Below are 27,530 nucleotides of genomic sequence, written 5' to 3' on the forward strand. Positions count from 1 at the left end.
CTAGAACAGAAGGCAAAGCTATTCAGCTCCTATTTTGGTTCTGTCTTCTGTAACAAGAAGGCAGTAGGGCAGAGCAAGGTGAAGGGACAGGGCAGAAGATATAGACATGCTCAAGAAATACTTACTTAGCTGACTGAATTTAAATCTCAGGGCAAAATGCATTGGGACCTAGGATATTATCCTGAAATATTTCAGCTGCTCCTTCTCTCTGCCATTATGTTCCTTTCCAGCCAGAAGTACCTGTTGCCTATGCATCAAGGCTGCTTGCCTTTGGGAGGAGCAGGCAACATGGTGCCCTTCAAATGGTTTGGGCTGTAACCCAGACACTGCTCTGTATACACATTCTGCTATAGGTACATTGATTCTAGCTCTCTCTCCCCTCCTCCATATATATATACATACACACACACACACACACACACACACACATATATACATACACATACACCCACCTACCTACCTACCTACCTACCGACCTACCGGTATATGCAGAAATAGGTTTATGTACACATATATAGATATGAACGAAGAAATATAAACTGTGTAATGCTATTCTGGATTTATATAGCTGTTTACTTGGGAGCCTGTGTTACTGATGCTTTCAGACGAGTTCCTTGGCAACTTCGTTTTTTCTTTTTAAAGACGTGCTGCCTCCTAATGCATGCAGGAAGGAATAGACTTAAAAAACTGAACTAGTATTCAGCTTCATGGTCTGCACAACTGTCTTTCAGTTTGCACCCCTGGGTGAGTCTTGCAGTTCAGAGACGACCTGTGCATCTTCATTCTTACAGATCCAGCAGCCACAGAAAAAGCAGGGCGCCCAGAGGATCCTGTCTGCCCTACCAAATATTTCAGCGTTGTATGGTGCAAGGCCTCAAAGAAAAAGCATAAGAAGTGGGAAGGTGATGCTGTTCTTATAGCGAAAGGAAAGTCAGTGATGCTCAAGGATATGGAAGGCAAAGACATTGGAAGAGGTAAGACAAATTAGAATGAAATGAAAATAATTGTTTGGATGTATATGGGAAAAAATATTGCTGTGCAACTTTTGACCAAAAGAAGAAAAAGGTACCTTTTGATAACTGGGGGCCACACTTTGAAGGGAGGTAGAGGAATATAAAGGAGGTGGAGCTGCCAAGAAATGAGCTCAGAGGTTCAAATGGCACCTTCCACTGCTTAAGATTTGTGAATTTCTGAAGGAATTATTTATCTATTGGTAGATAGAGTATTACATAGCCACATCAGCTAATTGGAACATGTGTGTTCAGAGGTAGTTTTGTGATGGCTAACCTATGAATGATCCATTTAGCCAGGCTTGGCCAAATTTGTGTCCTCTAGATGTATTGGGCTATCACCCCAGTTATTATCAGCTCCAGCTATTACAGCTATTCTCTATGCTAGCTGGGGAAATAGTATTTCAGTGGAGTTGGAATGGTCAAGTGAGAGGAAAAATGGCAATGATTAGATCTTTGCATAAGTGGGTTGGGGACTCAGCTTAGGGACCGAGATGGCAAATGCAGCTGAAAGATTTAAATAGTAGTGAAATGCTCTCAATGTGCACTAAAATTCCTTGTGCATGAATAGAGTATATTTATTATCCCCTAAAAAGGAAGGAATAAACAGAACTCTCTCAATAAAAAGAGTATTTTGAAAGTATTATTATGAGCTACCTGTTCTGAAATACATCTTTTAAATCAAATCCAAAGTACTGCCCTACCATTAGATACGGCCCGAACATTCCATATACAGAGTATTATCCACCACTTGTCTCTCTCTGTCTTTCTGTCTTACATGCACACCCCCAAACTATATTCTATTTCAGTCTGGTTATATTTTTTCTTACTGCTAGCCTTTTAAGAATGTTTCTGATAAATAATAGAATTTAACATCTGTCATAGCCACAACACCCCTCCCTACATTTATGTATTTGCAAATTAAACCCAGTTCACAGGGGTGAAAAACAGTCTGCATGTGCTCAGTGAAATTGCAAATGTTTTTATAAAGATTTCCCCTGCAAAAATATGCAAGAAAACAGTATACAAGGAGGCTTGCCTTAAAGCCATTTCTTTATAACACCAGAGTCTTTTGACAAAATCTTTTGTCTAGTAAAGTCCATTTCATCAGATGCCTTACGTTCAGTTCTCAGTTGGCAAGTGCATATGTATTTGTTTCAACTGTCAGTATTCCCAACTGGGAGTCAAGGGTATCCAAGCCTATTACATCTGAATAGCATTATTCTAGGGAAGGGTGATAGATTACAGTAGCCAGGAAAGGTGAGTGGTGGATGGGAGGTGATCCGTACAGGGTATTATTAGGTAGCAAGGACAGTCTCTTAACATTTCAATCAAAACTTACATGGCTATGCAATAAGCACAGTGACCCATTCACCACAACTATTTCCATAAATGTGTTTGTCTGTAAGGTACTACAAAGTTCTTTGTTTTCAGAAAAATAATAATAGGTGCTGCTAACACAATCATAAATAAAAGAGAGATCAACCGTTTCCTGCACTGTATTGCCTAGCAACGAGTGCTAGCTTTCAAGTATTATTCATTAACTTGTTAATCAAGCTTTGGGGCCCTTTTTTGTTCTTTTTGCTGGTAGGATTGGATAAGTTAGGAATTCATTTAGTGAACAACAGGAGGATGTCAGATATTTTCAGGAATGTGTTCAAATTATGGGCTATTCTTTGTGACTTTGGGGTTAGGTTCTTTGTTTTTTTCCATCACTCATGAGCACTAGACCCCAGGAAGGTTTCTAGCATGCAATCTGTATTTTGGAGCAGTGAGTCTTGTGGCATCAAATGTGGATTGTCATATAATGGTATCTTGAGTCACTAATTTTTATTCCACATATTCTCAAAGTGCAGGGTTAATGTTTGCCTTTTTTTTTTTTTAATGGTACTGCACCATAAAAATAAAGGAGCCATGTTAAGGGTGTTCTTGATGTCCTTCAAAAACTTATGGAACTGTTAGAAAGAAATCTTACCAGGTTTGTTTCCAAGCCGGGAATAAAATGCACAGGCAGTTGCTTGAATCAGAGATGAAGTTTATTTCCAAGAGCAAATGTACAGAGTCAGCTGTCGAGGTGGCCGCAGTGAGTCTTCCTTTGAAAACCCTTTATATAGGGAAACCTTGCCTTTGGTTCCTCAAAAGTGCACCCCTTAGGAATTCCAAAAAAGCACACTTAGTCGTTGCCCAGAGAGGGAGCACTCTGCAATCAGGCACCCTGCTGAGTTGTGGTTTCTGCGGTTTCTACTTACTTAGCATTGTCGATTGAGATGGTAGTCTCTTCAGGGAAAGGATCTTTTCTTATTTAATCAAGGAAACATTTGCTTAAGCTCAGACAGAAAGGAAAGTTCACCCGATCAGACTGGCGCTTCTTGCTGCATTTTAATCTTTGTGTTGAGCCCATTCTAATTGTAATTTCTCAACTTTTGCCCTGACTACAGCGGGAAGACTGTATGGAGGGAGGAAGACAGTATGGCGGGAGGAAGATTTCCTTCCCATAGAACTATTTAATTTTTTTTTTTAATGGGGTAGTGGTCATAGATATAAACAATCATCAGTATTCAGCTTTTTAGTTGAAAAAAATTGGCTGTACTTCTTGCACAATATGGCCAGAATGCCTTCTTTGTTAAAATTGTCAGATTTACTTGACCAAATTTCTTCTTGACTTATTTACATCCATAGATCTCAACATAGCCTTTGCAATTTCTCTTAGGCACTGGATCTCAAATCAGAGACTTAGAAAAACTCACTGAAGGTCAAAGTCTGATGATTGGAAGCAAAGAAATTGAAGTGATGGGTGTGATACTGGAAGAGGATTTTAAAAGTGGCAAGTGCTTTCAATCTGGTCTGGAGAGCACGGAGGATGTTTGGAATTCCCCAGTTGCTTCTGCAAAGCGATTTTGTAATCCTTTCAAAAATGTTTGCAAACCCAATACTAAAGAAAATTGGCCTAACTATAAACCACGTCATGATCCATTGGCTCCAAGTAAGGATTTCTTTTTGAGTTTATATGCTTTAATCTGTCTTTACCTCTGTTTTATCCTCTTCTAAAGGAGGTGAATTAGTAATCCAAATCAAACTCATGCTCCCTCAGACTGTTGCGCTCAGAATATTGAAATTCACTCCAGTCATAGTCTCATAATATAAAGAGGAAATTCAGTTGGGGATGGCAGAGCTAGTTGAATGGGTGAATTAGGTAACCAAAATTTAACTTTTTTCTCCTGTTCTCAGAATCTCGGTATAAAACAAAGCTAGGCACTGTGGTTATGATGAAATCTAGAGGGATTGAAAAACTACATATATTAAAACAGAAATCAAATTTAAACGGAACAAGTAGAGGATATTCCCCACCTGATAGATTGGAGAAGATGCCATCACACTTGCAGCAAAGATAAGAAACTTGCCAATAGCTCATGAGTATGCAACATATCGTCCTCCAAATATAAATTCCAGGAACAAAGCGATCAAGACTTATGGGAAATGTAGTTGCTTCTTCAACAAGTGTCATTCTTAGTCAGTTGTGAACTCATTTTGCTTTAGGTTGCTACTCACTTAGAGTACAGTATAGGCCTGAGATCCCTCATAATTATTTTGGAGCAACATGCTTAGCCTCTGGAAAATGGGGTCAAAAGTGAACATTTGAGAACTCAGGCCATAGTACAGTAGAATGTTAAACTAGTTGTTCAATAAAATGGATCTTGGAACAAGAGCGCTTTTAGTGTCTTCAACCTATACTTAGTTAGGATATCCATGTATCTGCAAGTATTATTTCTTTTAACCAAATGGAATAGTCAGTAGAAATGTGGGGTCATTTGGGGGCATCCTGTTGCAACTTAAGAATGACCTTTCCAAAGTCAGAACAACCAGAAAGTTTTCTTTACTTTTCCAACTTTACTCAAACACTCTACCCACTTAAAAACAGAGGTCCGAGCAGCCTGTTTCAAGGTCAGAATACTTCCAGGAAAATTGGAAGAGACCATTTCTCATTCAAAATGTTTGATGCATTTCTAAAAGTTGGATTATTTGGAGTGTCAATTACAGTTGGAAGAAAACTTCCAATTAAGTCAGGATAAATGCTGTTTTGCCATGAATGGGACCTGCTTCGCAAATCTGGTATATCTTCCATTTATTACGTAGCAGAGCAAATGATGGTTTCATCTTAAGAAATTGTTGAACAAATTTCACTACATATTTCAGAATACCTGTTATAAACATTTTTCCTTTGTTTAATATTAAACACCTCAGTGAAGGCTGTTTATGTGATGCTGCTAATTATGTATTAATTAACTACTCTGTCAGTTTGAGCATTAAAAGGATAGGCTTATTTGCATGTTTTGGTCTGAATTTGGCCAATAAGTGGGGGTTTTTTGTCTTTCACCTAGAAAACTGGTTGTTTTTGCTTAAAAAGCAATGCTTTTGCACTGACACCACTTATGTTTGAAATTTAAGATTCCTTAGTTATGCCATATCCGTGCCCAAGTCACCAGCAATTGTTCAACAAATCAGGTTTGCCTGTTGTGGATGTCGTTGTAGACCCTTACATTGCAAGCCATCTTCGCCCACATCAGCGAGAAGGAATTCTCTTTCTTTATGAATGTGTGATGGGAATGAGGTAAGAAGAGGATGATTTTCTGTTTTTTGATTTACATCTCCCAGTCTTTCAGAACCTTGGAAGATTTTAGGAAAGGTCAGTGAGTTTGCCATTGGAATACAGAGAACGTGCAAAAACCTGCAGATGCTAAAACCGAGGAGGGAGGGGCATGCCATCTAGGCGCCACTTTCAGCAACATTTTTGTGATGATCGTATTGAGACAGTTTTAGTCTGTAGAGAACCAGGGAGATGACTTTGTTAGGCAAAGGTGGTAACAGTTACAAAAACGAAAGCAAACTTTAAGCCCGGGCAACAGTGAAAAGTGTGAGAAAGAAGCTTAGATTGACTCCTCCCTAATTCACTATAGTATAAGAGGGAGAGAGAGGGCAACTCAGTCAGACTTTCAAGGTTCAGTTACTACAGCCTACATCAGTAAAGCATACAGTAGTTTCAGTCAGATTTTATGGAGTCTGTTTCCTGACCTGTCCTATGTCAAAGGGGCTGATGTATTTAACTTTAGTCTTAGCTTAAATGTAGAGTTATATTGCTTTCTCCCATAGTGCTGGGAAACACCATTTGTGCAAAACTTGTCCTAGATGTTCCTGATTCCTCAAAAATTTCTGTAGGGTATCAACTGTGCAGATTGCAAATAGCAAAAAAAAAAAAAAAAAGGAGAGTGAGAGTGAGGATGATGTGGGCTTTTTATATGAAGCCTAATACATTTTGGAGAAAGTCCTCCTTTAGGGACTCCTGCATCTTCAAATGCTCTTGGAGAGAAAAGCTCTCTATAGCAATTGCCATATCTGAAGGCAAACCAATAGTGCCCTTTTATAGTATGGAAAATGGTTGCCCCTGCCCAGTTTTAATCACATTTTTGCTAAGTGTCCCTTGGCAAGTTACCATTTTCTCAGCATCATCCTATCTGCAATTTATGGTTAACAATAGTGGCCTACTCCTATAGCATGTTTATATGAACTATTGCGGTTTCTTGGTTTGTATAAAATCTGCATATCATCTTAAAACTGCATACCATCTTTCTCACACAAGAAAACTCAAACCAAATGAACAAAGATGTATAATGCAGTTAAATACAGTCAAGGGAGAACATTTGCTTCAACATGTACCTGTCAGCTTTTGTCTGTCTGGCCTATGGAAAACAGCAGATTTTGCCTCCTTCACAGCTGATAAATCATCTTTCTGAGCTGGTAGGCACATTTGGCATTTCCAGAGTATCTCATGGGCAGTGTCACAAAATGACTGCTGGAGGCCTTTTCATTTACAAAATGGCAGCTGTGGGGAAACACTAGCATTGTTGGATATAAACATGATCTTGGAAGCTGATGCTTTGCTTTCCAGCATTCTAACTTCCATTTTTTAAAAAAATTAAAAGACCTTCTGAAAGTTAAAAAAAAGTCACACAGGCACACTGGAGCCCAGGGGTCATACTTAGCTAATCTTGGCTGATCTCAAAAAAGTTAAGAGGGCTTGGGCTTGGTTAGTATTTGGGTGACAGACCAGCAGGAATGCCAGAATTGTAACTGGATGATCCATAAACTTTGTAGAAGAAGGCAATGGCAGATTGTTTCCTATTGTTGCCAAGAAAACTGTATCATCTTGTCCATGTTGTCACCAGCAGTTGGACTTGGCTTGGGGGAATCTATCTTTTTTACCTTATTTATGCAGCTTTGCTAAAGCTTTTCTATAAGGCATTTTTCTCTCTTGGGTAGAAAACAAGGAGATCTAGGCTGGGGAGAAGTTACTTGTTATCTAGTTTGGTTGAAAACTCCAAATCCTATAATTATAATGTTTTTAAACTAAAGTAATTCTACCTATGTTTTTGACAGAGATAATTGTCTCTTCCACCTCCATCCCTGCATATTACAAACAAGCTTTAAAAATATGGCAAAAATGGACATATTTGAAATCTACTTCCAATAAGCTTTTAGAAGTCATAGTATACAAGCAACAAGTCAGTGAAGCCCTGGCAGATCTTTTGTTGAATTGTATTGGGACTGTTTGCAAAGTGAAGGTTCTGTTCATGAATAATGCAACAGCTTCTCCCCTGGAAAATTCTGCCTTCTGAGAAATAATTAGCAATATTGTTCAACATGTTGTATATTAACAGGGAAGCTGGTGAGACCACTCTATAGCAAAATTAAAAGCATGATGTGAATGTGACCTAATAATTCCACATAATTTATTGTGTTCAGTTCTGCAACCAAATTAGGGACTTCATCCACCACAAGGAAGAGCACAAAGCAGTTCTATTGGTTCACGTTTTGCCAAAAATAGCTTGGTTATTCATTCTCCAAAAAATGGGACAGCTTTTGCCAAATTTGATGGAGGTTTTGGAAGATAATACAGATAATAATGAAGTACTATAGTTTCATGAAGGAAACATTTATGTTTATCTTGGGTTTTCTGGATCACCCATCAGCCCCCCTCAAATTTTCATATTCTCTGCTCTTTTTCTTCAAACTTCATTTATCAAGCAGAACCCTTTTATAGAAAAATCCCTCACCTAAAATATTATATTGTAATATCCTCAAGTGGACAAGTTCGGCATATTTTCTCAAGGATGCAATTTGAGTGAAGGAAGACTATAACTTGTAGCCTCTTTCTCTAACCCTTCTGAGTTCATGTCTGAGTATATATGCCTATTTATTTATTTTACTACAAGTACTTTTATGCCACTTCAATCAATTTAACCAGCATACAAGCACAACAAAATACAACCCTATAACAAAAATGAATAACATTACCTAAAAATATAACCATCAATAATCGTCTTTAATTCTATTTTTTTATGTTGTATGGACATGGTATAATAAAAAAACAATAAATCTACTAAATGAAAAAGCTAATCCATCCTCGGTGAATGCAAGACTCTTTTGCTATATTGCCAAACAGTATAGATACCTATGATGTTCCATTAAATGGCCAAGGCTTTTAAAAAATATATATATTAACAATATACAGTAATTGCTTTCTTTTTCTTTGTTCTCTGTTTTTTTTAGAGTGAGCAATAGATTTGGTGCCATTCTTGCAGATGAAATGGGTTTAGGAAAAACACTGCAGTGTATTTCACTCATCTGGACACTCCTGCGTCAAGGACCTTATGCATGCAAGCCTGTAATAAAACGAGCCTTGATAGTTACTCCTGGAAGTCTGGTGAAGAACTGGGGAAAGGAATTTCAAAAATGGTTGGGAAACGAGAGAATCAAAGTGTTCTTAGTTGATCAGGTGAACCAAGGAAGGAATTGCACTCATATCCTTAATAACTATTTTAGATACTTCTCAAATATTTAGATGAAGTTCAGTCCATCTTTTATTTATTTATTATGTAAATAAATATTTATATAGGACCATTTTAATTTAATTTCATTGTCATGAGCCCTCTGTTTTGTTACTTCCCTCTGTGGGACAATATAATCTAAATGTAACTTTACATTCCTTCTCTTCATCTACTTCCTGGGCTCACGGGAAGCACTGAGCCAGAATGCGGAGACCGTAGCTTAGCATTATGAGCAGCCACTGGAGTTTATTTAACAAACTGTGGTTAAGTTTTAACTCAGTGTATGAATTATCCATTGGTAGTCAAATGAATGGAGCCACTCCAGGCTTGCAACTCAACTGGTTGAAAATACCTGTTTGTTTTCAGTGCTTGTGATTAAAAAATAACTTTTTAGTACAGACATTTTCCTTCTTTCATTTCTTCCTAAAAGCAGTGGCATGGGAATACTGTATGTGCTGAAATGTCCAGTTGTTATTAGTAGGAAAGTGGATAGGAAAGAAATGAACCTAAAGGTGTCCCCAAGTTGGATATTGGAGCAGAAGTCTTTTTCATTGGTATTCAGAAGTAGAAACTAGACATTGGAGGCATGCAGCAGAAAAATAACTAATGTTAATAACTAAATTAAGCTAGTCATTCCATCTTATTTTCAGTGAATGTTCATAAATTGTCTTATTTGTCAATGAATGTTCATAAATTAACTCTGAGTAATACATGCATTTAAGTGTATGTGTAAGACCTACATTTAGGCATGGATTCATTTTTATTTAGAATGCCAGCCTTTCCATTCCCACAAAACATTCAATTTTCTTTACGATCTTCAGGATCACAAAGTGGAAGAATTCATCAATTCCCCCCTTTATTCAGTCCTGATCCTTAGTTATGAGATGTTTCTACGGTCTGTGGACCAAATTCAGAAGACAGAATTCAGCCTTGTCATCTGTGATGAAGGTCATCGTTTGAAAAACAGTTCTATTAAGACAACTGCTGCTCTTATCAGCCTCTCCTGTGAAAGAAGAATTATTCTTACTGGTGTGTATATCATTATTCACTTGCCAAGAGCTTTTGGAGAATACAAAAAGTGCTTGTTACAATGAAGAATATAGCTAGAAACAAAGCAAAACATTCTCAGGATTATATCTGAAAATGGTGCTTTGGTATACAAAGTTGTGGTGTGACCTGAAATTGTTGTTTAACCTACAGTAAATAAGAATTTTAGATTTGTTGATCCCTCATAACGTGGTAATATAAAAATGAATAAAATTCTAATTAGGGAAGGAGGCCCGTGTGTGTGTGTATTTGTACCTTCGAGTCATTGTTGACTCCTGGTGACTGCCTGGACTAGTCCCTGCAGTTTTCTTGGCAAGATTTTAAAGGCATTTGCCATTGCCTGCTTCTAGGGCTGAGAGAGAGTCTCTGGCCCCAGCTGGCTTTGTGCCTAAGGCGGGACTAGAACTCATGGTCTCCCTGTTTCTAGTCTGGTGCCTTAGCTACTATACCAAACTGGCTCTCTTGTATTATTTACTAAATTATGTTTTGCCTCCCAAGGTACTCCAGTACAAAATGATCTGCAGGAGTTTTATGCTTTAATAGAATATGTAAATCCTGGAATACTTGGTCCTTTGTCTGCATACAAAAAGGTGTATGAGGAGCCTATTCTCAGATCGCGAGAACCTTCAGCAGCTAAGGTCTGTTATCACTACAACTGGAATTTGAGATTTCTGACGGAGTGGATAAAATTAAGAGGCATGCAGGGTTTCTTTATTACTGGAGGAATAAGTAATTGATTGTTGTTAGAGGCAATGCAAACCTTATATTTGCATTATTATATAACTACAGTTACAAGGAGTAACCACTGAAGGCTTTCTTAAAAAAGGGAGAGGAAGCTCTCTGTTACCAAAACCTTGATCATCTAGTACATGGAAGAGGGCCTTTCCATCCATGGCTTCCAACTTATGAAGTGTTCTTCCCAAGGTAGGGTGTTTAGCCCTACCCTCCCAGTATTTTGGAAAATGGCAAAAAAGTATTTATTTCACCAAGCTTTTAAGGTGTTAACTGGTTTTAATTATAGTGATTTTAACAAGTTTATTGATTTTATTGTCAAGTTTTATATTTTGTACTTAGTTTTATTATTCTAAGCTGCCTTGATTGCTTAGGAAAGCAGGGTACAAATTTAAGAATAAATCAGATTAAGACATTGAGGAGATGCTGAGTTTATGGCAAAATTGTTAAGTGCAAATCTGAGGAGCAAGGAAATATAAAATTTAAAGAACAGTAATTTAGACTGCAATCCTATTCCCAATAATTTAGGCATAAAAACTTTGTTTAACTGATTGGGATTTCTAATTAGAAGTTTATGTTCTGTCTGAACTCCAGAGAAAGGGAAAATGATACAAGAGTGCAAGGGCAGACACCAGAAGGAGAATTCATGAACTTTGGGAAGAGGGAGGAGAGTCATGGACAGGGTTTCAGACTCTAAGGAGTCTGTGTGAAGGAAGAGATCTTTTGATGGTAAGCAAGAACAAATAGAGGGCCATGGCAAGAAATTTACTCATATGAACTAATTGATAATCATGTTATTTCCTAGGAAGAAATTGATCTAGGTGAGAGGAGGGCAGCAGAGCTCATGCATCTAACGGGATTCTTCATTCTTAGAAGAACACAAGAGGTCATCAACAAATTCCTCCCCCCAAAAAAGGAGAGCATACTTTTCTGTCGTCCAGCACCATTGCAACTTGCTCTTTATCGAGCTCTGTTGAACTCTCAGGTTGTTAGAAATTGCCTACAAGGAAGTTTAGAGAATAGTCCACATTTAATATGCATTGGGGCTTTGAAAAAACTTTGCAATCATCCCTGCCTTCTTTTGAAAGCAATACAGGTATGCATATTGAATTCTGTTTGAACATAGATTCTTAGACAATCTATTTGGTGGGCATTTAAGTCTACAATCATTATAGATTTGATCTGATTTAAAATATGCATTGCTTTCTCCAACCAGCTCCTTCCAGAAGGACTCAGGGGCAATAACAGTTCCATGAAAAAGTCATACATGACCTCTCAATCAATATAAAAATCAAACATCAATATCCAAAATCACAATGATATGCCAATAAATAGTTCATCATAAAAATCAATAAACAGTATAAATATTCCTAATTGTCAGTAAAACTGAAAACAATAATGCTGTAGCAAGATGATGTTAACAAAATCTGATTAAAAAACAAAATACAAAAGAAGATCCAGATGAACCACCTTGCAATAGAAGCATATCTGCAAAGTAAGAAATAAATACCAACTTGAAAGGTCAACTGAAAGGTCAGTTGCAAGATCAACATGATGCAAATTATGTGCATCTATTGAAAGATGGCCCCATTTTACTATGGTAACCTCTCTTTTATTTGGGCCTTCCTTTCAGCCCTTTTCTCAGCTGTTACTGAGGGTTCAAATCTTTTCCCCTTACCCTGAATTACTATCTGAATAGTAGCACTCTTGCCCTGAGACCACCTCCAGGATATAATTCCTTTTGGTGTCATTCTACATTAAAGTCTGATCTTGGCTAGTCTGCCATGTTCATAATATCCTAGAATGGGGGTTGAACAGCTGTACCATTTTCCTGTTTTCTTGAAGCCAAAATCCCTTATTTTCAGATAGACTGACAGGATTGCCATTTCATAGCCTGTTCTCATCTGCACAAGTGAATTCTTGTGGAGTCATTACCCTATTGATAGCCCTTTTCCTACAAATGCTATTGCTTATTTATCAAAAAAAAAAAAAAAAGATGGCTGTCATCAATGACATCCAAATAAATAGCATAAAATCTGGAGAAATACCTTTTGTTCTTCCTGCTGAATGTTGACACTGTCTGGCTGACTAAGAATCAATGAACTGGTATTGAACTGGGAACATTGCATAAGCATACATCGCTGACCATATTTAGTATATGTAATCCAATCTTCTGACATGGGATTTTGTACCTGTAATGATATGTGGGAATGACCTTGGGAGACAGGGAGAAGAGCCACAGCCAGGGCAACAGTCAGGTAAGAGGCAGCTGAGCCTGCAGAAGGAATGGGGGGGGCATGGCAAATGTCTCAGAAGGGACCCTCCCTAGTTTCTTGGCCTATAAAGGTGATGGGGAGAAATGTACTTTCAGAGTTGCAAGATTTTATTAATGTAACCTTACAATAGAGTAGAGTTAGTTCATCTGGGTGTGCTTCTTGTCTGGACTACCTTACAAGGTTGACAGTACCTCATAGGGATATGTAAATCATGGAGAAAATCTATCTCTGTGATCTCTAGGAGTCGAAAACAACTTGATGGCACATAATCAATTGAAATGGATATGTAAAACATATGGTAGATCTGCCATTTTTCAGGTGGTCCTTACCTGCACTCCTCAAGGATGGCTTAATTTGTGCTTGATTTTACTTCAGAGTAAGAAAAGTGGATAGACTTTGTGTGACTTTTTGCAAAAAAGTTCCTTAAAAAATGTGCACGTGGGTATATGTGTTTGTGTACTGAAAAGCATGGGACCATCTTGCAGCAATTTGGCATGGCAGTCTGAGCGGTTTCTCTCCCGTATTGCTCTTGGCATTTCCTGAAGCCAACTTTAAAAAATTCCAATCCATGTTTCAGTGGTTTGGTGGCGGTTTGGGCTGGTGCTTAGTCCGAACCATGGCAGCTGCAGGCCCTGATTAATTATTCCCTTGCTTCTTGCCCTGTCCATGCAGGGAAATTAAGCCTCATTGGCTATCTCTTGTATAGTCTGCCTTTTCCTTTTCGGAATTGCTTCCTTCTCACTATTCCCATTCTTTTTCTTTGCTTTTCCAGAGGCTTGTACCCATGGATGCTTTTATGCCCCTTCTCACATTCTCCTTTGGCCCTAACACAGACCCTTTCTTCCCTCCCTGACCCCTTCCCAATTGTACCATCATTGCTTGAATGCTACAATGATTCAAGCAAAGAGAACAGGATGTTCTTTATCCCTTCATTCTGTTGTGGATCTATAGAAACTATGGCAACACGGAATGGATAGTTCAGTTCATAGAAGCCAAGAAATAGTATTTGTTGAAACTTTACCGCTTTGTTCCAATGTGCCCACACTGCAACTTAAAGAGTGCGCGCTGGGAGATGTAAGATTAGAATAGAGGTGTACTGGTAGGAGACGTGGGGAAAACACAGTGGTTAGGAGACTTTACCATACTTCATGATCTTTATGGGCAATTATTAGAACAAGTGGAAGAGGAAAAAAAGGAAGCTGCTGAGCAGCTGAGAACATAGCAGCCCAGGATGAAATAGCCACACAGGGCAGTGACCAGCTGCTGAAGAGGAGGGGGTGTGCCAGGCTCTGTAGGTGATCGGAGCTGGGGATATCGTTAGACTGGAACGAAGCATGGTAGCCTAACTGCTTGCAAGGGCTCCAGATGCATCAGGATGGAAAACAGAACTTTTGAAGTGAAGTTTCAAAACATGGTTGGGAGACACATTTGCAATGGGCTCAGAGTACGTGGAAGATGAAGTAGTCCATTCTTGCATTGAGGAAATAGTGGGTGGTGTGTCCTGACAATGGGGCAAGCAGAAAGTGTGGATCTGGCTTTAGTTGGAATGTCATTGGAACAGCCAGCAAACTTTTCCAAAATTCTCTTTTCCATAGAAGAAAGAATCTGAATCTTCTTGTGATAATCAAGATCAGCCAAACCATTATGGTGGTTTATGTGATATTTTTTCTCAAGAAAGTGCTCAAACAAATTCCTGTGAGAGTGACTCAGGAAAGTTGAAGGTGCTGATGCAGATGCTGGCAGCAATTCATGAACTTGGACCTTCAGAAAGGTAGGAAGGAGATTTAATTGGATGCATTTTTTGAGTGCAGTCGAATCTTATGGTTTAGGCCTTTTTTCAACTGTTATGCTAGTTAAGACACACTCACTTTGTATACTGGGAATAACACAAGCACTCACCCATACAGATAACTTCTGGGTGGAATCAAAATGCTAATAAGTGGATTGTCAAAGGTCATTTGAAGAATTAATGACATACTGGATTAAACAAGACACATCATGGCTTATAATTTAGTTCTTAGCTATTGTTCTAACCACCTCCAGTGCCAAGGAATTTGGTAGTTGTTGTTCTTACTTTTCTTTAAGCTGATCTCTTCAGAAGACTGAGGTAAATTCTCATACCTTTTTTTAGATTTTTGCTCAGGAAACGTGGGTGAACTTTATTCATCAGTTACCAATTCTCTGTGTTCTTGTCTGATTGTTGTTTGTGGATGGATTGTACATTTATTTCAAACCTGTCCCAGGAAAAAAAAGATCCATCCGTTGTCTTTTAAAAACCCAATATTTCCTTGCCAGTAATTTTCCTACATTCTTGATAGCATGTTACTTCAGTGTTGGAGAATGGATGGCAGAGAGGCAGAATCTAAAATACAGCAAAAGACAATTCATTATTAACAAAGCGTACATAGAAATATGGAAATATAAACAGATGGTGTTTGTGCTTAATAACTTTAACAAACATTGTAGGTGGAGTAGTGAGAGAAAGATAGCTGAGGATGTGCCATTCCATATGTAAAATACAAGCTAACTTCCTTTTAATAACTATCTCTGGCATTTCCCACCAAATTCTTTCCCTAAAACCAAATTCTTTCTTTCTGGTCTAATCTCACAGATCAAATAAAGGTTGGTTTCACACGGGCTTCCTGGAGGAGCAAATGTTCTTCCTTACAGAAACAAAAGCAGAAATGCCCTCCCTGCTTCATGTCTGTTACAAAAGAAGTATACTGCATCTGTGCTATCTCCTCAGGACTCTGCCCGTTTCACTGTGGTGGGACTTGACTTGCCCCCAAAAGTCCCCAAGGCTTCCCATTGGCCTTCTAATACCCTTAGCCCTGTCATTTTACGAAGTCCACTAAGGCACCAGTGCTGTACATCCTTGGTTTAATGACATCTTCTCTTTGCTTCAAACTTCCAGTGTTCAGTCCTTCATATGAATAAATAGCAAGTACACAAAACGTATGGAGTACATTTTTCCCTCAGCACAATCTCCTTTAGAATAATTTTTTTTTTAAATATTTTTTTATTTTTACAACAAACACAAAACATACATGGACAAACAAAACCATAAAAAGGCATAAAAAAAAAACATCTTCCATTTTATAGCGTGTGTCAACCAGTTACCAACTCGTTGGTGCCCCTTTCATAATCTTAAATTCTCATATCATCTATTCAAAATATACTTGTATACTTATCAATTAACAATTATTAATCATTCATAGCTAATCTATAAAATCATTTATTACAAGAAATTTTAACTTTCAATAGGATTAGTAATACATTTTCATCTATCGATTATATGTGTATATATATAATAATTAATATCAAATTTCTATTATAAAGTTTCCTAATCCATTACATTACTATATTTTCTCATCCAATCATTAATAAAAACAAGTTACGTATCTTCTTACTCTAATTTCAAATCTCAGTTTAACTCATCTCTGCACATTTCATAATTTTCAATAACTTCCTCCTGCATAAGTAATTTTTAATTTTTCCAATTCTTAAAAGTTACAGTTCTAACCAGTATCAGTTACAATATCAGTTACAGTTCTAACCGGGTTACAGTTCTAACCAGATTCTTCACTACATGTTTCAACAAAAATATCTCTAGTTTAAAATCTATATGTTACTATATTCAACCATATATAAATGTCTAATCTCTTAAAACATTTAGAATCAAACACAATTTTTAACTATATATCTCAGATTTATACTTTATTCCAGCGCTTGCATAATTTTGAGTTCACCCTTTTCATTCAATATCCCAAAATATCTAGCTGTTTATTCCTTTTTCTATATTATTGGATAAGAGAAAGCAATAATAAATGTCCTTTCAAACATTCTGCTTTTTGAAGCTTCTGTCAGTTCCATCACTGTTGTATTCCCCTCGTTTTTTCTTTAAACATCTGAAGTAGTTTCTTTCAATATTGTTTTACTTCTTCTTTTTGTGCATTCTCTTAGTACGATTTTCCATTATAATCTTGTATAATCTTTTTCTCACCCTCAGTGCCAAGAACAAGTCTGTCCCTCTTCATTTATCAGTTGATTAACCCTTTTAATTCTCAGTTTATAAGCCTCACAATAATTCTGTTTAATGTTTCTGATTTCTTGTACTATTTCTTCCTTTTCCATTGATCCCGTTTTATGTTTAATTAAATCCATTTTAGCTTTAATATCTTTTTTTCTTTTTTTTTTTGCGGGAATTTCTGCAGCTCTTCCTCCAGTTTTTTATAGTCATCCTCAATAGTTTAAAGATCTTTTTCTGCATTGTGTTTCTCGTATAGTTTATTATATTGATAAACCTTCATTGAGTCAAAGGATTCTTTATCTTTGTTCTTGCCAAAAATAAGAAACAAAAAAACAAAAAAAACAAAAAAAAAGGAGAGGAAGGGAAAGACTAAGTCTCTTTAAAAAAATCCAACTGAGGGGGGAATGGAGAGCAAAGCAGAGCTTCTAGCAGAAAGAAGAGCTACTGCCACTAATCAGGGCTCTTGTGACTAGCTCAAACTTTCCATCTTAATATTTTCAAAATCGCTTTCAACTCCACTTTCTTGTTTATAGTTACGGATGGCACCTGTATAAACATGCACATCCCACTATCTTTTTAGAAAGCACAGGGACCTTGAGCATGCGTCACAATAGAAGAAAAAGAGCACTATGTTGAGCCTCTAGATGGCAGTGCAACTTTCTTTCATTTACTTTCTCTTAACTCCACTTTCCCCATTTCAAAATCAAAAAGTATAAATTTCTTACAACAATAAAGAAATCTTAGTCAAAAAAAAAAAGGCTTAAGATAAAGAGTTATTGAGTATTAAAAAGAAAAAGCCAATCCAGTTAAAAATATATTTTTTTTAAGAGAAAAACATCTTGCCAATTCCACTAAAAAGGGAAAGTTGAAAAGAAAAAAAAATTTTCCCCCCTTTTTTTATAAGGCTTGATCTCGCCGCTTAATCCACTTTTCTTCACTTTTAAAAATCTCTTTAAGTTACTTAAGGTGTTCTCTAAGAATAGTTGAATAGTAAAAGTCCATCTCACCCAGTTGACACCCTTCTCTTCCTTCTTCCTTTGGAGCTGCCCCGGCTTTCGCAGCCATTTTGGCTGGCTCTCCTCCACCGGCTTCAAAAGCTTCTCCCCGGATCAATCTGGGACTTGCGGCGTCCCTGAGATCCGCGGGACGTGCCCTTTGCGATCGCCATCTCTACGGGACGGCTTAGGTCCATCGGGACTGTCCGGGGGAGGAGATATCGGCTGCCATCCTGGGAGCCCAGGATCGCCCGCCGTATCGCCACGACGCCAGCTCCGCCCTCCTCCTCCTTTAGAATAATTGATAGTCCATAATTCATCTGGTATTTCCTGTCACAGAACTGAAAGATTTTGTTTACTGTACTATAAGCGTAAGTTGTTTTTACATAAGTTGTTTATAAGTTTGTTTATAAACAAAACTGATATTGGAGTAATTTTGTTCCGTCGACAAAGATGAAGTCTGTTAATAACAAATTTTCCATGTCCCATGCTTACAGAGTCGTGGTGGTATCTAACTATACACAGACGTTGAATATATTACAAGAAGTGTGCAAACATTGTGGATATTCCTATACTAGACTTGATGGCAGCACCCCTGTCTCCCAGAGGCAACAGATTGTCGATAGCTTCAATAGTAAATTTTGCCCAGCCTTTATCTTTCTGTTAAGTTCAAAGGCTGGTGGTGTAGGTTTGAACCTTGTCGGAGCATCTCATTTAATCCTGTATGATATTGACTGGAATCCAGCAACTGATATTCAGGTTTGTTACGTTCTTTACTATTGGGACCGCAAGACTATTAGCATCAGTCATAATCAACTGAAGTCCTTTTAATGATGTAAACCTATTTAGATAGATGAATATATTTATTAAAGGCCAATGTGAGTGAAATTGCTATTTCTATGGCAAGGGTTGACTTCTTAGAAGAAATTGAATCAGTCAGGCTTTTGTTTATCAAGAGTAATTTTAGGAAGAAGTAGCAGCACAGGAGGAAACTTTGGCTATGAGAAAACAAGAACTATAATCGCTTTATGCAGATCTTTTAATAATGTAAAACACTTAAACATTCCTCTTCCATTCCATCTTTGAATCACACTTTGAACCAAGCCATTTATACAATTGTTAACTTCATGGGATATTGTTAGTTTATTATGCATTGTCTTCACTAATAGAATTTAAGGGGAAAAAATTACTTTGGCTACTTTGGCTTGGGCATATCTACTGGGATTTTTAATTTCCCCCTTCATCTATATGAGAAATTTTTTTTTTTTGTCTGCGCTCAGTCATTGCTGACCCTGCAGTGACTGCTTGGACGAGTCCTTGCAGTTTTCAAGGCAATTGTTTTTTCGGAAGTGGTTTGCCAGAGCCTCCTTCCTAGAGCAGAGTCCAGCTGGCGAGCGTAGGAGGCGGGGTTTCCGTTGCTTCGCGCCCTTTTTGGGCGCGCACGGTTTTTTGCGCTTACCGGCAACTGCTCCCAACTCCTTTTTGCAAGGTGCCGCCAGCATTTTTCCTCCCACCGGAGTGAGAGTACCCATTTATCTACTCACGTGAGTTTTCGACCTGTTGGGTTGACAGGAACTGGGGAGGAAACAGGAGCTCACCCTGTTTAACGCGAAGGCTGGACTCGAACCGCTGAAGCGTCGACCATTTCTGGCCGGCAACTTTCAGCGTCATTAAGCCGCTGCGCCACCGCGTCCCCCTAATATGAGAAATTAGACACTATTTTTTAAAATCCTACCATTTACAAAAGCAGGTAAACAGAAATAATGGCTATATGGATCAGTATATTCATAACCAGATGTTCTTAGTAACACATTTGACAAACATGAAGGCTGTAGTTGTTTATTCTTGGCCTACATAGAAGTGAGGTTCCATGGAACTCCCATAACTATGTTACAGCTATTATGTTATAGTGTGATATAGAATTTGATTGCCGTTTGAGACACAAATCAAACCCTTTTTGCCTGTCTTTGATCCTGCTGCTGTATTTTCATAAACATAGGCACTCAATTGGGTCTCACCTGCTGTTTGTCCTTTGATAGTTCTGTTGTCTTGCAACACAGACATCTGTCTAATGACACCTGGTTCTCACCAGGTGAAAAAAAAATATCAGTAGCAGTGCCAGCAGTAAGAAAAACCTGTTAGACGGTATTGTTTGATCAGCAAATATTGGATAGAGCCCAAAATAGTGCAGCTATTTTTGCACACCTCACGTCTCCAAGCAAGCTGCTTTTGAAAATGAAGTACGTTGAAAAGCAATGGATGGTTTCTGGTATTGGAACCTGCTATTAAAGAAAGGAATAAATGTTACAAGAGGTGTCCAGTCCTTTGATCCATAGACAGGGATTCACACATTACATTAAACCAGAATGTGAGTTGCTTGTTTAGAAGTTAGCATGATGTATGAACCCTGCCAATTGTGGTTTCTTCAGTAAATTGTGGTTAAGAAAACATGAACTGTAAGGCTAGTCATAAAGTTGTTCTTTGAATCCCAGATAGTATTTCACATAGTGGCCAGGAGCCTCTGTTTCATAATTGCCTCATGCTGAGGATTACCTATGGTAAAGGCAAAACTCAATGTGAAAACTGGATGTGTGGGGGAAAAAAATTGCCGTGATCACGTGGAGATGTGCATTTCCATGGTTTTCTACCCAAGAGTAGTGAAGGGATAAGGAAAAAAAAGTACAGATTCTGTCATTTCAAAAGAAGAAAATAAAGGAAATGTCAAACTGAGTTTGGCAATCCAGTTTGCAAAATTGTGGTGATTTGGGTGTGTTGCAGTTGGAATCAATGTTAAGATTTGGTTGATCCTAATGAACTTGTTACCCAACTATGACATGGGGTTCCACTGATATTATTAGTGTCTTTCTAATGTTCTATTCAGTCACTCATGAAAGTAGGTAGTTTATATGCAAGTGGGACTATACTCAGTAGCTCCAGCCCCTGGGTTACATCTACCATTCCAACTATAGGCCTAGAACACAAAATAATGTAGCAAGGGTGCTTTCTCAGAGCCCCACTTTGCCTGGAACCATGTGTTTTCAGGGTTCTGGCCCACAGGGAAGCCTTCACATGTGCAAATGAATGTGATGTTCACCCCTCTGTACTCATCCAAGTTCTGTGTGTGAAGTTTGTGGGGTATGCAAGTTATGTGCAAAATCAGGCAGGGGGAATTTGTTGGAGCTCTCAGTTTGAACCCTCCTTGTTGTTAACACTTGAGAGTTAAAAGTTCCCTCAGCTGAGATTCCCACTTCTTTCTGCAAACTGCAGCTGTGGGGAGTCTTGATTGGAGTGGGGCTATGTCATGGAGTTTTAACCATTCATGTTGTAGGGTTGATATAACTTCCCTCTTCCTTGATGCTTCTATTAGCAAATGCAGTATATATTTTTCTTCCTTGTAGTGAATAGACATTTCAGTGAGAAGCACTGATTTTTATCAGATGGTTAAACATCCTCAGCTTCAGCCTCCATTCAAATCCTTCCCAACATACATGTTCTGGGGAGCGGAAAAACAGAAAAATAAAAGAAATTGAGATGTCCACTAATGGAATTCTCATGTTACCTGTAGTTTTGGTGTTTAGTTCAAGGATAAATCCATTTAATTTTGAGTAAACCTGCAACATCTCTTGAGAAATCTGTAATGCTGGGAAAGATGGAAGGAAAGAGAAGGAGAGGACAAACAGCAGCAAGGTGGATGGACTGAGTTACACTGGTGATGAGTATGCTGTTGGAAGACCTGAAAGGCCAGGTTAGGGACAGATTGTCATGGAGAAAATCAATCTATGTGGTTGCTAAGAGTCAACACTGGCTTGATGGCACACAATTAGTCAATCAGCCAAAAACTTGCAAAAAATTACATTTTCCTTGTTTTCTTCATGAAGTCACTCATAGTAAAACAGGCGCTTGGCTGTAGCAAGATCTGGCAACCAAATTTTAGGAAACAGCAAACAGAGTGAAATAATATTGCCAAGCATATTAGCTGGAAGGCCGTACCAATCATTTTTATTGCCTCATTCTCTCTTGTAGGCAATGGCCAGAGTCTGGAGAGATGGACAGAGGCATACAGTGCACATTTACAGACTACTCACTACAGGTCTGTTACCTCATAATCGTAATGCTTTTCCCCCCATCAGATTAGTACCAAGTAACTTTGGATTCAACCATTCTTGAATGTATACTTGTTGCTTATTTCTGCTCATTATTTTCAGGAATAATGAATGTTCATATGCTTCCTTTAATGCAGGCACAATAGAGGAGAAGATCTATCAGAGACAGATCAGTAAGCAGGGCCTCTCTGGGGCAGTGGTAGACTTTTCCAAGGGATCTGAGCACATCCGTTTTTCTATTGAAGAACTTAGAAACCTCTTTACGTTGCATGAAGATTCCAACTGCGTGACCCATGATTTGCTGGAGTGTAATTGTATGGGAAAGAAAGATAATCAAGGTGACCTTTTTTGAGTTGCTCCTGTCTTATTTCATACATGGGATACAGTTTTAGTGCTAACTGTACTTTTTTCTGTCCAAATTGCAGAACGGTTGCCTGCAGAGAGGGGGTCAAAAAAGTCAAGATGGTGGCCACAACTATACAATCAAAGCCACAATGCATATAAAAAAGAGTACAGCTTTGACTGTATGGTTGTGGCTGCCATCTTGACTTTTTTGACCCCCTCCTCCTTACAGGCCCCTCTGTTCCAGAAATTGGGGTTGGTGGATTTGATGAGCAATTTTATAACATTGATATATTGTTTCTTTATGGAGGGTTGAAACCTAAGTTATTCTGTGCAAATATTTAACTTGGTTTTAATTATAGGTAATAGATTCAGGGCAGGCAAAAGGAAATATTTCTTCACATTGTGCTTAGATAAATGATGAATTTGATGTTCCAGATGTGATAACAGCCACTGGTCTAGACAAAATAAGAGTCAGTAGCCATTTTACAGCCAGCAGCTGCACTTTCAGAAACAATTTTCAGACACTGAGGGCTGCAGGGCTGCAGGGCTGCAGGGCTATGGGCAATGTGATATCACTGGAGAGGTTTGGGTTGGAATACTTAGTTACTTTTCCAGTTTAGTAGTTTGATTCTTAAAAGTAGAAATTTCGGATGATATATGCTGATTTCATTCTATTTTACTTATTCTTGAGCCCCCAAAACATAGAAAATCCCTCCAGTGTTACTCATCTGGTAACTCGTCTTGAGTTTTAGAGCTGCAAAACAGTGGGATCCCTCTGTGTTTCAGAGGGGGATTAACAAAGTCGTGAAAAATAAGCTACCAGGATCTACTAGTCTGATGTCTACTGGGTAGAATAATCAGCTGATACCCGCTGCAGGGAGAAAAAATGGGAGAGGACTGTTGGTCTTTTGTTAAGCACTCTGGGAAACAGGATGTCAGATTAGAGAAGACTAATCCAACAAGGCTCTTAATCATGGTTTGCTCTTTCTCTCATACATCTAGAGTACCTGAGTTCAAACAAAGGGATTTTTTCACAGGCATACGCATCTTTATTTCTAAATGTTCAAGTAGTGTTTAATATTTCTCACCAGCTTATGTTTTCTTCCTCTTATTTTTCTCAGGTTGTCCTGTAGAAGAAGACTGCCAGAGTAGCCAAAGTGATGTGAAATCCAAAAAGTCTCTATCTATGTCACAGCTGATGCAATGGAAACACTTTTGTGTGGATCACAAAAATCTCCCTGATCCCTTCCTTGACAGGATAAAAGACAACATTACATTCATTTTCCAAAACATGACCAGTTGAGGGCAAGTTAGCTTCTCCTTAGTCACAGTGAGCTTGTATTCATTAGGATATTATCGTTTTTTTAATGGTGGCAGCAGCATTATTAATAATAGGATTACTGAGGATAAAGAGCATATATCAAGGCTGACACTGTATTATTCTTTTAATCCTTAAGATAAACCAGGGGAAAATATTCTTTGCTACCACTTATTCTCACAATATCACCTCATTATAACAATTTTGCAATAAATTATACTTTAATCTAACCTATCCAAGACACTTTCTTAAACTGAGAAAGAGGCTTTCTTTCAATCATGGTTGCTTTCCTCCTTCATCAATAAATAAGCTTGGATTTGTTCTCAGAATTGGTATGTCAAAGAAGATATATTGCATGATATAGTTATGAGATTATTATATTTTCTAAATAGTGGGAAAGCACTATTTTCTTCTTAGGTGAAGAAATATCTCTGCCCTTGTCCCTCTAGCAACTCAGACTTCATCAGATACTATTACAGCCACAATGGGAAATTTTCCTATGTCATATGTATCTCTTGGATAGTGCCTTTGATGCAGTATATGAGGACTGGCATGATTTTTCTCTGCATCCATTCCTGGGGTGGCGGGGGACCAATCCTTCACTAGTATTTTTTCTATCATCCTGGTAATAATGAGTTAATAGCAAATAATACATTATTTCTATCCATTGATCCGAGTGCCCAATGCTTAGTTATGGCCACTAGACACAGTTAAAGCTATGGGATTTCATATCCCAATCTTAGCTTCTCAATTCCACTCCTGTTATATGTATTAGGAAGAAGGCTGTTGCTCAGTGGGAGAACAGATGTTTGGCCTGCAGAAAGCCAAACTCTTTTGAAAGTCTATGGCTTTGACTCCACAATACGTTACCTCTTTAAATACAGTGATTCTATTCAGTCTTTATTGAAATAGTCAAAATGCAGGGGTGGGTGGTATCTACAGAAAAGGATTGTTTGGAGATTCTTAAACATTCCCCAAACTGCTAGCCCTCTCTGATTTATGCTGGTCTGTTCTGTTTTCCCATCTGATGTCTTAGATATACCATTTGGTAAAGTAAATCTGTTAAGACAACTGAATATGTAGAGATTTGTAAAGTATGATTAGGTGAGGCAAAGGTTAAAAAAAATACACTGACGGGTCCATTCCCTCATGTAGAGATCCATCCCTGTATTTGTTTGGAATTCCCTTTACATGTTTATTTCTATCCAAAGGTTGCTGTAATAGTGGCTATTAGAACAGGCTTATTTATAGGCTGCATAACTTTCAAGGCTTCAGGTGAGTTACATCAGCAAGATGTCAACAAATATTTTCCATCCTCAAATGTTCTCTACAGTCTCTTGGGAATGTAAATCAAAAGTTGTTGAAGTCCTTATGGCAATGTTCCTCAACTTTGGCCACTTGAAGATGGGTGGACTTCAACTTCCATGGCTGGCTGGGGAATTCTGGGAGTTGAAGTCCACCCATCTTCAAGTGGCCAGGGTTGAGAAACACTGCCTTATGGAGATGTGCTGGGAGGACAAATCCTCTTATATCTCATCTCATGACCATTGATCCTGGCCAAGAATATTCCAGCTGGGAGACTTTTTCTCACAGCCATGACCAAGTGGCTATTTTCCCATGTACCTGGACAGAGGTTTCACAAGCAGGACAACAGCATGCAGCCATATCTGTCCTAATCCAATGCTTTTAACCACAAGTTAAGACAGTGTTTATGCTACTAATAAAATTTTTAAAACATAAAAGAGAACAAGTTCATTTGTTTTTAATAGTCTTTCAAATGATACCTGACCCGTTTGTACAAACAGTGTCTCTCCAGTTTATCTAAACTTATTAATTGGATTCAGTTATTTAAACCAGTGGTAACTGCAAATACACTATGTACAATAAATTATAATAAATAATGTTATATTGTTTGGCATAATCATGCCATAAAAGTACACTTGCTTTGACCTGTTTAAAACTAAGAGATCTAATTAGTTCAGTTGTACCATTCATCTAATAAAAACATGGATTGGAATGGAAATAGGCTTGATTCATGCAGTAAGCTAAACCATAATGTAGTTTGTTTTGTGAACCAAACTGTTTTCTATACCCATTGATTATTTTATTTAGTCAAATGTATATAGCCACTCATTTCACGAATGTGACTCTGGGTGGCATACGATAAAAACAGTCATTGTCATTTATTCTTTAAACCCTGGGCAAACAGTCCATAGCTTTTGATGTGCGAACCAGGTCAGACAGATATTTACATCACAGATTATATTATTGAATTAGTTTGCAATCTTTCACAGGCTTACTTGAGAGTAGGGCCTGCTGAAAACATGTGCATACAGACCTATCACATTATTCCCCTGCAGCATAAACAAAGGTATGCGAAACATATGAGTAAGAAAAAACAGGTAAAAGTATTCATAAAAGAAAAATATATCTAAATCTAATTTACACTAATACCATTCATGATACTTCTTCATACTTTTCTCTCTTTGCAAACCAAACTTACTTCCACCTTGTCCATAAAGCAATTCACACAATGCCTTTTGTTTTTCAACTTTTCACCTTTTTTTGAGAAACTGACCAATTTTATCCAAATAGGAATTTCTCAGCCTACCCCTTCTTCACCCATTCATTCTAGCTTCCTATATTTGTGCAGTTCAGTCCTCATTCATTCTCTGTACATGACCTTTCCTCAACATACTTTTGTGGTTTCTCACTCAATTTTTATATTCAGTCCACATTCATTCAGCACCCATTCATTATTGATTACATCTCTTAAGTAACCTGTTCACACTGTTCAACCTTTATGTTTCTCTTGATATACCCTTCCATATAAAAAGTGCAAAGAAGCATAGATTTATACACAGTTGTTCATTACTTGCAGCAGACAATATGTTAACTACTAGCTTTCTATCACCATCTGAACATCTTAAAATGCCTTCAACTGACTTCCAGGGAAGAAAGGGTGGACTGAAGATGGCTCCACAAAAAGTGGAACTGATGACTGCGGTGGAATGAAGAGCCGGCGAGTAGACCGGGCTCTTTGAAACCTCTCCAGACAAGGAGAGGAGATCACCCACAAGTACTCCAGACAGTTGCTTCTTGTGAGGAGACCACAAGACAGTGGTCTTCAGCAGGTTTAGAGCTCTGAGAGATGATGGAATAGCCATCTTGCTCAAACTATGGTTGGTGCCTTTAAAAGGATACTAAGTTTGCATACTTCCTTTTCTATGCACTTTCAGAAATCGCTTGTGAACTGCTTTTCAGCTATTTGAAACCTTTGGATTGATAGGTTTGACAGCACTGGGTGAGTTTCCTTCTATCCTTAGCAAAAGAAGTTTTAAATACAAGTTTAAGGACTTTAAAAATTGGGGGGGGGGGATAAACAGCAAAAGGGTGATTTAAACTTTGATTTTAGAAAGTTACAAATGGACTAAGGTTCCAGATAAATTTGAAATAAGAATTTGGAATTAATTATAAGAATTCTTCTCATGGGAAAATGCTTTTGTTTTGAATTCTTTTTTTTTTTTAATAATAAGATAAAGCTTTAAAAATTGGACACTAGAGGGAACTAGAAGGAACTAAAAATTATAATTAAAGGAGAAGAACACTTAAATTTGACTTACAAATACAGAATGAAGCAAAATATTTTAACATTGGACATATTGAAGGATATTTTTGAACAATGGACCCAGAAGTTAATTTTAAGAGTGTGTGCTCTATAGATAGACTTTGTTTAAAAGATGTTATGGAATAAGAATATGTTTTACCTGACAAGATTGAAACTGATTTGA

At 37.9% G+C, this 27,530-nt stretch overlaps 1 protein-coding gene across 2 annotated transcripts in view; it reads left to right on the forward strand.

Moving 5' to 3' along the window:
- The window catches only part of RAD54B (RAD54 homolog B), a 56,456-nt gene extending 30,788 nt beyond the window's left edge, over positions 1-25,668 (forward strand). For both annotated transcript variants that reach the window (XM_088149125.1, XM_088149126.1), the window contains 12 exons: positions 792-974; positions 3,721-3,993; positions 5,457-5,619; positions 8,616-8,841; positions 9,715-9,922; positions 10,439-10,578; positions 11,478-11,768; positions 14,544-14,719; positions 18,471-18,732; positions 21,997-22,063; positions 22,214-22,414; positions 23,543-25,668. In XM_088149125.1, coding sequence (XP_088005251.1) covers positions 792-974; positions 3,721-3,993; positions 5,457-5,619; positions 8,616-8,841; positions 9,715-9,922; positions 10,439-10,578; positions 11,478-11,768; positions 14,544-14,719; positions 18,471-18,732; positions 21,997-22,063; positions 22,214-22,414; positions 23,543-23,724 — 2,372 coding nt within the window. In that variant the 3' untranslated portion in view covers positions 23,725-25,668. The remainder of the gene's footprint in view (positions 1-791; positions 975-3,720; positions 3,994-5,456; positions 5,620-8,615; positions 8,842-9,714; positions 9,923-10,438; positions 10,579-11,477; positions 11,769-14,543; positions 14,720-18,470; positions 18,733-21,996; positions 22,064-22,213; positions 22,415-23,542) is intronic.
- The last annotated feature ends 1,862 nt before the right edge of the window (positions 25,669-27,530 follow it).

Source organism: Python bivittatus, unplaced genomic scaffold, assembly GCF_059951505.1.
Source record: "Python bivittatus isolate LINGU-HERP-01145 unplaced genomic scaffold, Pbiv_v1 ctg000590_np1212, whole genome shotgun sequence".
Taxonomy (NCBI): Eukaryota; Metazoa; Chordata; class Lepidosauria; order Squamata; family Pythonidae; genus Python; species Python bivittatus.